General features: G+C 45.5%; 1 protein-coding gene across 1 annotated transcript in view; it reads left to right on the top strand.

Moving 5' to 3' along the window:
- Positions 1-17319, top strand: part of Slip1 (SLo interacting protein 1) — a 129401-nt gene that overhangs the window by 110943 nt on the left and 1139 nt on the right. Inside the window, exons 2-6 of the mRNA XM_043426017.1 lie at positions 9133-9585; positions 10103-10273; positions 14936-15034; positions 15358-15393; positions 15526-16848. Of these exons, the coding sequence (XP_043281952.1) occupies positions 9133-9585; positions 10103-10273; positions 14936-15034; positions 15358-15393; positions 15526-16848 (2082 nt within the window). The remainder of the gene's footprint in view (positions 1-9132; positions 9586-10102; positions 10274-14935; positions 15035-15357; positions 15394-15525; positions 16849-17319) is intronic.

Consider the following 17319-nt stretch of genomic DNA (forward strand, 5'->3'; position numbering starts at 1 on the left):
CGCTCGTCTATTACGCTCCACAAGCTGCGGTTATCCACAGCTTGACGACAACGAGCCAGACATCTCGTGTCTATGGCTGTATACACACACTCCGCGGCCTCCTCCTACGAGCCGTTGTAGAGGCTCCCCCACCGGCGATCGTCATCGCCGCAAACTCGGATTCGATACGGAAGTCTCGCTGGCAGGGACCAGCGCCGTGTTCTCGTGGGGAAGCCTCCAGGAGAATCGTCAATTTCGCTAAATCGGAGTCGCGCACGATTCTCTAAAAACGGTGTTAAACGAGCGAAAATGGGATACGAGAATTTCCTGCAAGAGTCGCTCCGAAACCAGCTCGGGTTCCGGGTGCTCCCAGAGCTCGGCTACTGCAGATGGAAAAAAACCTTCGGGGACTTTTCCCCAGGAAATTTCCCCCCCCGCAAAATCGGTCCCACCCAATTTTTCCGTCCCTCTAATAGTTTCGCTGGAAAATCGGTGCTAACGATCCGATGAAAAAATCGCTTCGATTCCGAATTGAATTCACGGAACGAGAGAGCCTCGAGGAATTTCCGTCTCAGCAAAAGCAGCCTCTATCCGAACTCGCGTGGGTATACAGCAGAGGGAGGACAATCTTCTCTGTAAACGAACGCCTCCTCAGCCAGTGCAAACAGTAAATAGAAGAGGGCTCCAAAGTCCCGGGGTTTAGGCAGTGCACGAGGAAAGTGGAGGCTGAATCGAGCGCGACCTCTCGAACCTCGTGTTTCACTTACTCGGCTTTTGTTCCCGTTTCTTCCTCTCGATCATTCGTTGCACATACACAGCAGGAGAGATGCGTACAGCCAGAGCCATTTGCACCCCCCTCGCGCGAGTAGCTCTTTCTCTCGTTCTCGTCTCTCCCAATTCCGCGACAATGTTCATCGTCGCTATCCCCGTTGTGCGGTGGCGCGGGAGGAGGGATCGCGAGCGCCGTACACCGGAGCATCGGATTTCGAGACGCAGCCACCCACACAACGCGAGCCATTGTTGCGGTCGTTGGAGCAGCCCACAATAATGTCGATGACAATGCGTCGCCGTTCTCGAATCGTCCTCATCCACGCTCTGCCTCGAGTCTCGTGACGTTTCGCCGCAAAATATCGCGGCGCTCGTCTCCCTTTCCGCGGATGTTGACTTCTCCTTTTCATTGGCTCTCGCTCTCTCCTCTGTCGATTTATCGGGTAAGGGAGCCTCGACGATCTCGAGTATTTCGAGGCCGATTATTACTCGGCGATGCACATCGATGAATCGCCGATTGACAATGCCGATTTACTCGCGAGTTATTAGCCCACGAAATGCCCTTTTATTAGCAAAAATTCCGGCTTTTTCCCTCGAACGTTTCGTCGCGTTCGGATACGTCAAAGATTATACGAAGGAGATTCGCGTGTTTCCCCGTGTGCTCGCCGTCAACACACCAAACTCTCCGCGCCCCAATCACAGCCTCGCTACAACTCCTCGTCCGCGTCCCGTACAACAGCCTGTATAATTTTGTAGCTCCAGCTCAAACCGAGCGATCTCTTGCCACATCAGCGGGTCTCATGTATCGACGATTCGACCAATCGACGATTGCCTCGTAGATTGGAATTCCCTCGAGCGTCGCCCCTCGCAGCTCAATTTCCCTCTCTTCCTCCTCCTCGCTCTCCAATTCCGTCTCTCTCGCTCACCGATACCTGATAACGCTACGAGACCGAAACTTGATACGTGTAGGAAATCGATGATGCGCGCCGCACTCTCTCTCTCTCCCTCGATACGTCGCTCCCAACAAAGCTCCTGTGCGTCTGTCTGATACACTCCGAACTCGCTCGCAACTACACTGTAGCGGGATCCATTGAGTGCACCCATCGCGCCTGTATATTGTTATCTACTCGGAAGTTGCTCGCTCTCCGTGCGCCTCTGCCGAGCCCCACATAAGGCTCTCTCGTAACAATTTCTGTAGCGCTCCATAATTCCGAGAATTCCGTGTTCGATCAGGCTACATCAGACAGGGTATTGCAACAGGCTCTATGGAAATTGGTGCTTTGGTTGTTGATGAGGGCACTGGGTTCCGGGCGGTGATCAATCGACCCGAGGCCTCCTTTCGGGGCTCCCCATTCCCTGCGACTCCATCACCTGGGCTTTTCAATTCTCGGTTCAAATTCGCGCGCTCGGGCATGAGAAATTTCGGGATTAATCACTGATGGAGAAACTTTGAAACGGGGGCTTTGAAAAGTCGGGATTTCGGCTCTCGGTGAATATTAAATCTCCCCCCGGGGCCCGGCAATCTCTACTTTTTCCCGATAACCTTATCGCCGATTGCTCCCGGTTTTCCCCAAATCAGGTTTGTCGTTTATCCGAAGCCTCATTTTTTGTCTCCCTGGGAATACATTTTCGCCGGGTTTGCGGTAGCGGACAGCTGTCGAGCAGCGAGTCTCAGTGGCGCCGGCTCCGGAGGAAATTCCGGGGCGAAATGCTACAGAAATTCAAGCGAGGATCGATGTTCGAGGGAAAACGAATTTGTTCGCCGACCAAACGAGATTTTTGTCGCCCGTCTCGTGTCTCATTTTGCCCCGTTCTTAGATTTACACCCTCGCGCGCGTCTGTGTGCAGACTCGGAACTTATTCGAAATGTTCATCTCCCTGAATTCGGGAGCGGAGAGAGCGCAAACGACGCGAAGAGAAAGAAAAAAGAAGGTGAAATTCGCTCGCGACGAGCTGCGGCTGTGCGTTATATACGAGCGCACGAACGTGCACAACGACGGACACCGCGTCGAGGCGGTTTTTGCCGAAGGGAGGGAATTCTCGTGCGATTCATTCGGGCCACGTGCCAGAAAACTTTATTCTCAGTACTCGTTTTATGGACATTTAACTGTTACTGTTCGTTAAGGCATGTGTACAACCCTCAGGAATCATCAACACCAACGTGTCCAATTGGTGGCTGAGCAAATGGCCCCTCGCTCGCGTTTCTTTCCTCTTATTTCTTGCTCAAGCGCGCACATGCCTCTGTGCATTCATTTATTATGTGCACACGTAAATCGACTGACAACCAACGAATGGACTCGGATTCTACTTACTTTGTATTTTATGGGCTTCGTATTACGTCCTTTTTATTATCACTCTGTTCCTCGATTCACAGATTTTTCTTTCGCCTCCGGGCGACTAAAAATATATTCGGGAGGGGCGCGAGTGCGCGACGCGGGACTCGCCGGCTTCGTGCTCGACTTTTGCATCGAATTTATCACTCCGCGTCGCCCGTTCATCCTTCCTTTTGGAATTTTTCTTCAGACTTTGCCCCGGATTTTCACCGCTGCTAATTCGGCGTCCTCGCACTCCAGTCCAAAAACTCGACGAGCCGCGGCAGACTCGGGGTAACAAGAGAATATCATAAACATCCAAGTTCGTCAAGTTTCGTGCGGAGATATAAATTCATCGATGCCCGCAATCCTCCGAAGTATTTTACGACGAAACTTTCTCTCCCCGCACATTTCCTAGACAAACGTTCGAGTCAGTCGACAGGGGCGTTTTTGGGGCATGTTTGTTCGCCGCGGTATCCGGCGAGGAGACGCGCGAAATAGCGAGTTTCGTCGACGTCGTCACGGAAGTTGCTCGACGTCGTGTCAATCGGATCGAGTACGGTGGCGAACTGAGCAGAAAGACGAGACGCGAACGGGCTGTCAGAGCATCGTGATGAGAGAAACTTCTCCGCACAAAAGGCGGACGCGTGTGTGGCGGAAATGAAAAAGAGCCTCTCGATGCCTCGACGCTCGTTCAGCCCTAAAGCCTCCATAAAGATAAATGTCGACGTTCGAAAATTCACGTGTTATTTGCCTTTTTCCTCTGTATCTGGAATTACGCCTTCACTTCCCAGGAACATAATCAGAGAAGACGCACGCAGTGCCAGGGACCGCTTAATTGTCCCGCCCCCGCCCGTCCGCATCGCACCCATAAAAAAGTTCATTTCCACTTTATTCCCAGCCGTTTCTACAGCACCGTCTTCCCCATGCGGACATACTTGAATACAATAAAAATAAACGAAACTTGACGCAGACAATTATTCCCGTATCTCTGCGCCTGCGCATGCTAATGTTATGTCTATATAGAATGTTTGCAAAAGGAAATGAATAGGACATTGAAGATAGGAGTGTAGATAAAGATCCGGACACGAACTTATCCCCGGGGGGATGCTTTTACGATGTTGACGAATCCCTCGAGGTTCCTGCTCGTCCCTCTTGGCCCTCCTCTCTTTTCCAAACTTCACTACCCGGCGCAAACTCTCGTTTACCTCGAAATTTGTTTTCATCTCATTCTTCTTCTTCTTCTTATCTCCCTGTTGCTCTTTCTACTTATTTTCTTCTTCCTTCGTTGGTTCTTCCCCATTATACGTATACGTGCTGCCTGCACGTCGATCAAGGACCATCGTCTCGTAAGCTCCGATCAAACTTCGAGCTTCCCTCCTCGTGGCCCCAGCAAACTCGGCCCTGATCTTGGCTGTCACTCGAGGAGAAAACCATTCAAAGGGAACTTTTCTCTCCCCGGTGGTACTCGGGGCTGTGGGAAAGCCTGAGAAAGTGTATCATTAGCCTCGCGATTGATAAATCCCTCGATATTTTTGCCCCCTTCTCACCCCTTCGCGTGTTATTAGTCGCGGAAAATGTTTTTTTCGTCCATCCTTCGTTTCTCGATTTCTCCACTGTGATTAATGCTCGCGTTGATTCTATTATGAAAGTAAGCAAAATATATCTCGAGCTCCTGGCAACTTTTCATCGTTCGTATTCGTTATTTATTGTGAAGTGAAGAGGAAAACACATGGAATCTGCTGGCCCGACGAACTCGGCGAGGTTCTTCGATGAATGCACTCTCGAGTGCTGCGGATTGACGTCGATCAAGTGCCAGCTCAAGCGCCGACTCACTTCGAAACTTTGTCTCGAGTTTACTGCGAGCCTCCTCCTCCTCCGAGCAGCAACTCTTTTGGTCTCGTTAATTCCCAATCGCTCCGAGGAAAACTCTTATAATTATCATCAGCCGAATGATCGATGGACTTCTGCAATAGCTCTTCGTGATTAATATTAACAGCATCGAGGAAAAAATCGAGCCAACTAACGAACTTGAGCTTTCTTCGCGGGCAAACAAACCCTCGGAGTCTCGCTTCTTCCTATAAATATGCTCCAAACTTGAACAAACTCGGACAGCGCTTTTCTCGTTACCGAAAAACTCGTTGGTTCATTAAAGTGAGAAAAGTCGGTGACTTGTTTGTTTGCCGTCTCGTTTCTCGTCGTCCGGCTTTCTCGCCTAGTTCGATCAAGTTTTTTTTCTTCTCGTTGTAATCACGGTTTACTAATTCCGGGGCCCTGCTCTCGCAGCGGTACACAATACGTGCCTCGTTAGTCTCTCGTCCCGTGTGGAAATTTAGAACTGTAAATAAAACGCGCTCCTCTGCTCCCTCGGCTGAATATGAAATACAATGTGGGAGAGTGCGGATCGCGCGCGGCCAGTGTGTAAAATAAAATTCAATGAAACTCTCTCCGCGCGCTCGCGAATTTCGCTGTTTCCAGCTTCGTTTTATACTCCCCGCGCGTACACCAGGCGCATGGATACTTTCTGCTTAATCCCCTGTGCACCTTCCGTTCAAACTGCTTTTTTTTTCGGCTTTTCGCTCGATACGTATACACGCGTGTTCCCATAAAACACTCGCTGGTAATCGGCGGGGAAGTCCCACGATTTTTCCCTCGGTTCATAAATTTCTCGATTTTTAATCGAAACTGTTGGAGGCTTCGAAGCTCTTTGGACCAATGGGAATCCACGATTTTTCGAAATATATTTTACCGAACTTTTTTCATCCCGCTTATCCGAAAGAAGATTTTTCCTTCCCGCGATGAAAATCGCGACAGCAATAATCGCTCCGGCACGATCGTATTCGTCGAATACTCGAAAATTCGCGAAACGAAGGAAAAAATTTCGCCTGTCACACAACTCCGCAGCAAAAAATACGTTTTTAACGCTTTGTCAAAGTTTCTTCGACGCTAACATGCAACGTGGAATATTAGTGCGATCAAAGCAAGAGGGAAATGACTGGAGAAGATAATCGGGACCGAGGACCAGACGGAGAGGAGAATCGAGACGAAAAAATGAGGGAAGAAGATCGAAAAGATTCTGGGGCTGAGAGGAATAGAGAGAAAGAGGAGTGGCAGCAGGAAAGTATAAAAGGAGGAAGGGAGGATGATTTATATCCTCGTAAATCAGTCGCTAAAGCTCTCGTGAGCGAGTCTTAGCGTGTGGCGGAAAAGAGGAGGACCAACAGTGCGCGCCACACTGCCGCGTCTCGAAAGAAACGCGATCTCACTCTCCGGAACCGCGTCCCCGCGCCGGAGCTCCCTGCCAAAAACTTTCTACAGAAACACGTTTTTCACTGCACAATGTACATAAATATTAAAAGTACACATTAAGTATATACAACGATAATAATTCTACGGGGAAACGTCCATGCTTAATCTTCCATCTTCGCAAACATTTCATTTTCTACTCTATTTTTCTACGATCCCAAACAATTATTTTCCGGATTTTCTTTCTCGAGAGCTTTTTTAAAATTACCATAATTCTATTGCACAGAAGGTTCGAAAATAAATCAGTTTCTATGTTCCTCCACGAATGCATCGTCACAGAGGTTTTCAAATATTCACCAACGAGACTAAATAAATGAAAATCGTCCAATTTTCTAGTGACTAAATATTTTCAAATTCGTTCGTGGACTGAAATTATGAAATTTTTCTTAATAAAATATTTTCAAATATTCCCAAAAAAATGATTTTCGAATTGAATAGTCTCAAAGTCCCTAGAAAAAGTCGCACATTGAACGATAAAAAATTTAACCGAACGATAAAAATAGTCAGAGCATTTTCCCAGTTCGACACCGAATTTCCGGCGCTTTTACGCAAACTCGTAAAGTTCTCGTCTCCTCGATATTTTTCACGCTCGTTTTTATCGCTGGTTTTTATTTCCCTGTGTAAATTCGCGTAAAATAACAAATTGCTCCATGATCGAGAAAACCGATGTACGCGGAGTTAGTCTGACGAAACGATCATGGGGGGTTTCCTCACTCTCTCGATGCCACGATCCCAAGGGATGCCTCGAAATCTCGATATCGAATTACCCCTCGCACTGTGTATATCGCGATTGCGTTACACTCGCGTTAATTGCGGTGAGATTGACGAGACTCATCCTCCTGCTTATACATATACAGCGCAGATTCCTCTCCAGAGAGTGGAAAATCACCCCAAATCTGCTGCACCGCTTGTACACACAAATCAGAAATTCACACGTTTCGTTACTGCGCTAACCTTTTTTATTTCATATCAACTCATGCCTCTTCTGCTCGCGTGTTCCATTAGATTCCAGTCTTACGAATATCGGAGATCACAAAACGAGAAAGAAAATCTTGAAATTCAATAAATTTCATCAATTAAATCAAGTCCGTGAGTTTTGTAATTTTCCAATTTCGTTTCCTGACGAATTTTCAATTCGGAGTTTTTTAACATGCACCGATACTTCGTTAAATGAAAAACTGTTGAATTACAAATGTTCTTTTTTCGTTCATTTCGTTGGAATCCACCGTCGTAAAAATAGAGCAAACTTCCGAACGATCGGTTCGATCGTTTTTTCTATTTCCTGGCAGTTGGTTATTTTGAATTGAGGAATTTTCGATTTGAGTTTTCTGAAAGCATTTGCAGCTCAATAACGCGGTGAGAACAAAACCTCGTCGATCGAACAAAGTCTGTTTATAATTGGGCGAAAATACAGTGGATGGAACCGTTGTTTTTTTAATGACAAGAAGTTTGGTTCGTTCAACAAAAGCTCAGGCTGGTAACTGCCACATTTTCGTGCCCAAAAATAGGTTTTTGTCCGTTCAACAGAATTTTTCGAGGTGTGAAAGGAAACTTTTGGACTTTAGTGTTTTCATATATACATTAAATGAAGGGGAGTGAGAGCCCGGCTCGTGGAAACAATGGGGGAAAACTCAGCCCCGCAGAGAGGGAAGAGAGGAGAGATAAAAGGGTTGTATTTCAGCGGGCATGTTGCCTACGGACCGGAGCACTTTACGCCCCTCGAATGGTATTTTACACGTCCATCGACTGCTCAGAAACAAAAGGGCTGGTAATATTTCATTTAACGAGTTGAATTCGTCTCCATTACGACCTTTTGATTTTCAATGCATTATGCAAACACCGCGTCCACGCGACGCTGTAGATTCGGGCCCCACGAGGCGTGACTTTTCGGCTGTTTGACCTCTCGAGTACGGAAAACAAAATCAAGAGATCCGATTTATCCTCCGGCGCATCGTCTCGTATGACACCCTTTCAAAACGCACTTTTTTCTACCCGACTTTTGCTCTCGCGCAGCTCCCACTCGACACCTTTATTTGCTCCACTCGACCAGTGCGTTTCATATCTTCTTACACTTCGCTTTTCCTTCCTGCGCACCCATATTCATCTGCAAAGTGCAACTTTGAGCACGTACCTTTGTCCCTCTCTCTCTCTCTCTCTCTCTCCCCCGTGCGGGTCTGCGCAGCTGTTTATACACTTTTGTATCGACAGCTGATTCCATTCTCGAACGATATCAGATTCGGTGAATCAACACTTTTTTACGAGGTATTTTTGAAAATCTGACGCGTCCTCTTCCGATAACAAATTTGACGAGTTCTCGTTGAGGGCGTTTTTTATCAGCTGTTTCGTCCTATCAAAATGGAAATTAGTTGCAATTTTTTTCTCTCATTACAAGGAACCCTCGGGCAGTCGAATCATTCGGTTGCTTTAATTTTCGTAAGTTTCGTGGAAATCGGGTAAACTGTGGAGAATTTTTCAAAATGTGCATCGAACTCGAATATCGGTTCTTTAGCACCGAAACTATTGAGAAATTTGTAAAATTCTTAATGATAAATCGAAAGCCTGACGAAACTGGTTGGCAAATGCAAAAACTTTTGGAAAATTTTACGAAATAACCAACGAATTTCAATTTCATCGCTTCAACACGAAAAATTATGACAAAATTAGAAAAAATCGTTGTCTCCCAGCTGAGTTTCAAAGTACTTTGTAATCGACAAAATTCGTCGATGCGGTGCGCGAATAAAGAGCTTTTTCTTTGTCTTGTGTGCAGGTAAACGGCCAGGATGTCTCGAATTCAAGTCACGAGGATGCGGTTCGGTGTTTTCAATCAGCTCAGGAGCCAATAATCGTGGAGGTGTTACGTCGACAACCGGGCCAAACGATTGGCACGACAACGAGAACCGAGAATGAGAAAAACATCGAGGATTCAACGGTGCGTAGATCGTTGACGGGAGGGAGTCAAACTGCGACGACGAACACAACAGCGAGCACCGAAACGAACACGAACGGTGACAGAAGCGTTCTTAACACGAGCAATGAGAATTCGAGCTGGAAGAGGAATTCCGTTACCACCAGCTCGACCTTTCCGTTCGTCTCGACCGGGGTGCAAACCGACTGGGCGGGACTCGTTGATGAGGATGAACTCCTTCCGGTTCAGTTCAACCCCGAGGAAAGAACGAACGATAGCTTCGACGATTTTCTCGCCCATGATATGGACTTTGAGGTAATTTCAACAATCGAGACCGTCGAAATGAACGAACCGCCGGAAGTGAGCCCGGAGCTCACGAAATCCTTCCTCTTTCCTCATTCCTCAAACCCTCGAAAATTCGAAGCCTCCGACGCAAAATTATTCCCTCAAAACCCCAAGAAAAACTCAGCTTTTATCGAAAAATCACTTCCCAAGTAACTTGAAATTCAATCGATCGTATAAAATCATTCCAAGTTACTTCGAGTGAGAATCTTTCAGAAATAATTCTCCGATCGAGCTCATCACGAATTCGCTATTTTTTGGTCCCTTCACTAAAGTATTTAACCGCTAGAATCGAGCTGAATAAGAAACTCAGTTGTCGAAAGTATATTTCTCGGTGTATACACACAAATAATAGTTGTGAAGTGTCGTTTCATCGGAAAGTTATACACCTGAAGGGAATTATGCAAATAATTTGAGGGTAGAGAGAGTAAAAATTAGCATAGGAGCGCGTGTTGGAAATTCTGTGTTGATGAAATAATTTAATTTGCAGGAAGTTACGCTACGAAAGACCGGAAGCGCTGAGAAACTCGGACTAACCGTGTGCTACAGTTCTGGCTCGGGCAGCGAGGACGCCGACACCGAAGTATACATCTCCGAAATTATTCCCGAAAGCCTCGCCGCTAGGGACGGACGTTTGCGCGAGGGCGATCAAATATTACGGGTAATTTGACAAATTTCTCAAAGCCACGGATCATCCGAGTTTTCGTCCACAGAATTGACGTCCGTTTACACACGTTTCTCTTTCGACATCCGATCACACGTACACATTCGACATATTCAAATTTATCCGGATCCCCGGGCCAATATGAAACGAGCGATTTGTCACTCCACGCTGATTAGCAGCAGCGCGTTCGATTTCAATTCGTCCGCACACCCTGTCGCACGTACACGTGTCTCGTGTTTTCAATAATCTCTTGAATTACACGTGCTTCCACGTTATTAATCCTTCCTGCTGTCTCGGTTAATTCTGTGTCCTGGGGACTTTATACCAGAACCGTTAATCACGAATGTGAACGACGCTGAAGTTTCCAACGCTGGAGTCCAACGAAATGGAGAAAAAAAACATTTGTAGTTCACCAGTTTTTATTTCGGAAGTATCGGTGCAGATTGAAAAACTGCGAATTGAAAATTCGACAGGAAACGAGGCTGGAGAATGACTGGAATTATTGGAGGGTTTTTTAGATCATTTCGTTGGACTCGGACGTTGCAAACTTCAGCGAGATCGAATGTGGGAGCATTCGAGTCATTTTTCCTTCTCCATTGTCGTTGGATTATTCCAAAGTTTCTTTTTTCACTGATCTTCCTGAAGTGAAAGTGGTTTTTTTACAATAATTGGGAGTGAGAATTGAATTTCGAATAAAATATTGGCCTCAGGATCGTCAGCGAGGTGAAAATGGCGGAGCTCCCAAGGCTTAGGAAACACAGGGACGTTTTGGACGGAAATGGAAATTCGAATGAGGAAAAATGACAGAAAATTATGATTCTGAAGTTTGCGTCGATGGAAAAAAACGAACATTTAAATTTCAAATAATCAGGCTTCTTTTCGGGAATCACTTTTGGAGACTAACAGCAATACGTAGCCAAAATAGGGCATTACACCTTTTTTTGAAAACTCTTTCAAAATAATCCTGAGATCGTAATAAACCAGTGGAATTTTTATTTAAATTTTATAAGACCGAAAAGTGTCTTGAAAACTTTTTTTTATTTATAATTTTGAATTTTCGCGCGGAAACGCTAGCCGCCGTGTTCTTTCGGTTTGTGACGTCACTCCATTAGTAAACAATACGATTGCGAAAGAGCAAGAACAAGATTTGTGAGTTATAATAGTATATCGTTGGTGTCTCGTGCCTGAATGCGATAATACAGGTGTAAAAATGCCACAAAAATAGTGGATTCATCGCCACCATCAACATATTTATCATTGGTAGATTTGTACTTTTTGCTTTCACAAAACCGGCTTCCATGATGCGATTTTAATAAAATTAATGATAAAAGTCCACAAACGTACATAATAACTTGTAAAATTTCAAAATAACGCAGAGCGCACGATAAGAATCTAGATTGTTTGCTATCGGAGTGACGTCACGTTGGAATTCAAATGGCGGATGGCGTTTTAGACATTTGAAAAACATATGAAAAAGGACGATTTTTAAAATTGAATTATAAACATTTACATTGCATTTTTATGAATAAATATTGACGTTTCTCGTTTACTTTTCACGAAATCTATCATAAACGCGCATTTTTATATATTTTTTTACATGCTGTAAAATACCCTATTCCAAGGTGGTTCAAGTTCCGAAACCCTCGTTGTGTCAGCCTGCAATACTGATTACCGAAAGAAAAATCCATCGGACAGATTCCACGATTTTTGTAAGATTTTTACAATTCTCTACCCTCGCTAAGGCTACGTTCCGGAGCATCGACGACCTCATTCTACGAGCCTAGAAGACTGATTCGGAGAAAAAAAAGTTTTGCTATATTCTTACCAAAAGCTCCAGGGTTTTGCCAAGATTACAAGCCCCGCTAAGGGTGTGTTCCGGAACTTTGAACACCTTGACATTTTGGCTGCATACTCCTGTTAGCATCCAAAAGAGATTCCTGAAATAAAAAAGCTGGTTATCTCCGTAGATAAAATTATAGTAACTTTACAACATTTCAACCCCGCTAAGGGTGTGTTTCGGAACTTCAACCATCTTGAAATTTCGACCACGTACTTTTATTTGCCTCCTAAAGAGATGTGCGAAATAAAAAATCTAGTTATATCCATAGATAAAATTATAGTATCTTTACAACCCCCGCTAAGGGTGTGTTCCGGAATTCCAACCATCTTGAAATTTTGACGACATACTATTATTAGCCTCCTAAAGAGATTCGCGAAATAAAAAGCCCAGTTATATCCATAGGAAAAATTATAGTAGTTTTACAACATTCCAACCTCCGCTAAGGGTGTGTTCCTGAGCACCAACCGCCTTGAAATTTTGCATACCTTATCCTATTAGCCTTCAATACTGATTTCCGAAATAAAAAAACTGGTTATATCCATAGGAAAAATTCCAGGATTTTTTCACGATTCCAACTTTCCAACCCCTGCTAGGGTGCGTTCCGGAATTTCGAACACCTTAAAACTTTGGCTACATACTTTTGTAAGCCTCCAAGACTGATTCCCGAAATAAATAAACCTGGTTATTTGAAATTTCAATTTACGTTTTTTTCCATCGATGCAAACTTCAGAATCATCAGAAAATTTTCGGAGTTTGAGATTCAAATGGACTGTCGGCCTTTGGAAGCAGGAGCTTCGACTAGCTGTTTTTTTAAACAAAGTTAATGGATCTTTCCCGATGGTGAAGAGTTTCGAATGATAAATGAAGTTTTTTCGTTCCGTGGCCTCTGGACGAATGCATATTTACGTTTTCCATTAGCTCCTTCATACATGCCCGGGTGTACGTCGATTTTCATAAATTATAAAGTACTTTCAGAAGGAGTTGATAAATTCATTGGAGGTATTATGCAAAAAGAGGCTGAAACGTGCTCGACCTACGATCTCGCGACTCTGGACTCGGACGAGGAGGACGCGGCGGAGGAATTTCGGTCGAAAGTCTCGTTTTCAAGGCAGCAATCTCCCCCGGTCCCAGGCTCTCTTTCTCTCCTTGCGCTCCGCAGGCAGGAGCGCGCTTCCTCGACTCTAATCCCTTTAGGCAGATTATCATTATTCGCGCAAAGTGGTGGATGTGGACGCGTGAAGAGGAAACGCCCGCTCTCCCCCGAGTAGATCGTACATAATGCCCGGGTAGTGGATTTACCGCTTCTACGTCGTCTGCTCGCTTTCTCATCATCCACAGTCTCTCACACTTTATCCGTCTCGCTCACATTACCCTCCGCTGCTGCTCGTAAGGCAACTAACCACGGCCTTCTCTCCTCTTCTGTGCCTCGTCTCCCTTCGGCGTAAGGTCTCTCGAGCTGGCATGTGCTACCGCGACGTCAAAGGATCTTCTCCAATTCCCATTTATATATACATACATAATCGAAAAACCTTTCGCCGATCACGCCCAATCTCCTTTTTCCTTCTAATCATCGTCTGCTGCTTCTTCAGCCTCGCTCCTTCTGTGCGTGTCAAAACGAATTTCTCGAATGAGAAACAATCCAACTCTGTGGTTGGCTTTTCTTTTTTTTCCCTAGCTCCTTGGACCGTTCGTTTCATCGGGGAGTCTCGACCTCGACGAAAGTGTGCACCATTCTCTTTTCCTCCAATCGATCCCTCCCGCGGTATCAAATCCATCCTTTTGGTGAATCAGCGATCGGAAACTGTGATTTTCAAAGTTTCTTGCCTCCCTGCTTCGACGTGGGGGGAGCAAGCTCGTTCGACTCGGTGCAAACAACGACGCACGACCGAGCTTTGCCGGAGGCAATTGTGCCGGTGAAAAAGGATGCAAACTGTAGGTTTTTGAGAACTAAGATTCCTAGGCCGGGGGAACAACTGTCAGATTGCTCGAACATTCGAACGCGTTGCTAATCGAACCGGTGGCTCGGATGGGAGCCTCCAATTGAGGGTCCTTGGGATTGATTGACAGCTGTTTAAAGCCAAGAGACCAGCGAGTCGGGGAGTGATGGACTTAATTGTCAATTATGTACTGTCACTTGTTTCATTATCTTAGCCGCCCTCCGCGTCAGGTCGCGGAGCACGTATTTCGTTCTTTTCGTCTGGCAGATCGACGCGTGAATCATTTCTCCATACTTGAACGAACGGAAGCTGTTTTTTTCTCTCTCGATATTCTTCCATCTGGATTTTTTGTTGCTGTCACTGGGTGGATGAGCGTGATGTAAAGAGAGAAGGAATAAAAGGTAGAGAAAGAGAGGAAGAAGGATCACAAGTTCTTTCACCCTCTTTTGGTGGATCCGGGGCGTGCAACCCTCGTTTTTCACACGGAGCCCTTTCTGCTTATGCGATCCCGCATCTTCTTCATCTGCTGGCGCTTCTCTCGTACGCTTTCAATCGAGTTTGCACCGCGTCATCTCTCTCGCAAACTATCAAACCGTCTCAACGGCCTGTTATCGTGAAAGAAATTGTGAATATCTACGCCCGGTGACACGTGTACAGGGTATTTTATTTTCTATCACATATTTCACCCTCAGATTTCAAGAGCGATGAGTCGACAGTTTCTCTGCTTCTTTCTCAAATCATTAATTTTTATTGAACTCGCGCCCTCCCCTTCCTCGTATGTTTTACCGCCTCTTTTTTTAACCTTTTCCTTTCCTCACCACTTTCCCCCCTTTTTACACCTTTTCACTTCGCCGTATACAACGTGTGCTTGCAACTTTACAGGTGAATGGAAAGGACGTCGCGAACAAAGAACAGACGGAAAATCTCTTTGCCGAGACGAATAACGCGGTTACCATACTCGTCAGTCGTTGTCTGTACCAGGTAGGCACATGAAACGTATTCCCTGCCTCAAGGATTCTTTGATTCGCGATCCGCATACGGGATGCGGAACACTCTCTTTTTTGGAGCGAAGTTTGCGTCGTCGAGGCCACACGAAAATTAGGCTTTTTCTTTTTCAATTTATTCACTCATGAAATCATTCAGTCTTTTGGCTTGTTTTTCCTTGCGATTTTTAACAATGGTCGGAAAAAAATTGAAGCGTTTTCATCATTTTTTTTTCGAGTAATTACAGTGCTCTCGAAGGCTTGACACTTTTCAATGTGAACAAAAGGAGGATATCATTATTCAATATTATTTTCTTTCAGGAGGATGATTACGATGATAGACGTTTATATATACAGGTAATTGGAATAAATTGGATTTTTATTGGTGCATTGAAATGATGAGGGTCGGACAATCGATTTTCTTGTAACGAACAAGCCACAGGGGTGCCCCTTAATATTTGACGAGTAATTTTCGTCCTCTTTTCCCAGGGCTCGCCGACAATATCTCCCGACAACATTCCCGCGTACCAGAACAGTATGATCGAGCAATTGATACGCCAGCAGCAACAGCAGCCGCAGATGCATCAACCGAGTGTCGCCGAGACGAACAATAAAGATAACGACGGAAATTTAGCATCGGTGAGAGGAGCCCCGCCGGTGCCATCTCACACAGCTTTGCATTTGACAAACGCGAGTTCGATCATAGCACCGAATTCGTCGTCGACGTGTTCCTCGCAAAATTCACAGAAATCAAGTAAGTCGGCGACTTCGCCAGCTCATCAGAATGAGGATCGCAAGCAATGGCTTCAAGAAGCTCTCAAAGAGTGCACGAAGAGGGTTGAGAACGTGACGATTCGCACACCGCCCACAACGATTGCTTCGACGATAAACAACGCGTCAGTGAAACTGGTAGAAGCTTATTCGAGTCACGTTTGGAGCGATACCGAGCACATTTACGAGACAATACCGGAGTCGGACAACGAGCCAATTTATTCGTCGCCTTACGAGCATCGACAACACTGGAGTCAATCGAGTCGTGAACAAATAGTCAAACAATCCGATCAAACCAACGCCACCAAACCGAATTGGCATTCTTCTTCCAAGAGCAACAGTTCCGGCGAAGAAAAAGACAGCTCGAGCGCTTACAATACCGGGGAATCTTGTCACAGCAATCCGTTGACTTTGGAGCTGCATCAGGTCGAGAAAGATCACCACAAAAGTACCCTCGTTTTGTGCACTCCTACCACCAACGCACCCACGATAGCGCCCAAGATCGCCTGCTCCTGCCCCATCCCCGTCACACCGACTGCCAAACAAACTAGCAAAACTAGTCAAGCCGCGAAAAAGAGCTCGTCGCATCACCAACATCGGGAACGCGATCCAGCCTCGAACATCGGCCCCAATACGAGCCTTCCGGCCGACACGATGTACACCAACGTCGCCAATCTCGAACAAACCATCATCCTGCAACAACAACTCTTCAAACAGGCTTTGAACCGGAAAAATTTTACCACGCGCGACACCACTGTCAGCACTAGGAAATCCAAATCTCATGGCAACTTCCAAGCCCCCAATTTAACCCAGTATCAATTCATCGGCAGCCAGCAAGTCTGCGCTAATACCAACTCGTGGAATCCACCCGAAGACAAAGGCGACATCCAAATGGAATGGAAAGTCAAGAGACGACCCGATGGCACTAGATACATCACTAAACGACCGGCTAGAAGTCGAGTTCTCAGGAATCGGGCCATCAAAATCTCTGAAGAACGAGCTGGACACACCACCGAAGATGATACCATGTCGGAAATGAAGGTTGTTCAACTTTTTCATCCCTTTTTATAGAAAATTACGAGTTTTTGGACAAATTAAAATGTAAGTAGGGCAAGTGAATCCAAATTTTGTAACCAACGAACTCTTGTGACAGTCAGAAACGTCAAGTTCAGCTTCGCATTGATCTTGAAAAGGTTTGTGCTCCTTAAAATGATGGATCAGTCGGTGATCACACCTCGAATTTTTGAAATTGAAACTCTTTGACATCGTTCGTCCGATTAAAATAATAAAAATGTCATCGTACGCAGCACGATCGCAAAAATCCGATGACATTTTTATTTTTTCGATCAGACGAACGATGTGGAAAAATTTCCTTTTCAAAATTTCCAGCTATCTCTCTCGCACTCACGGTTGTGATTACCGACTGATCCATCATCTTAATTGAAGGCTGGAGAAACTGAGGAAGCTCTGACAGGGTTTTCATTTCGGAATTTTTTGAATTTTCCTTTCGTT

Source organism: Venturia canescens, chromosome 8, assembly GCF_019457755.1.
Source record: "Venturia canescens isolate UGA chromosome 8, ASM1945775v1, whole genome shotgun sequence".
NCBI classification, from domain to species: Eukaryota; Metazoa; Arthropoda; class Insecta; order Hymenoptera; family Ichneumonidae; genus Venturia; species Venturia canescens.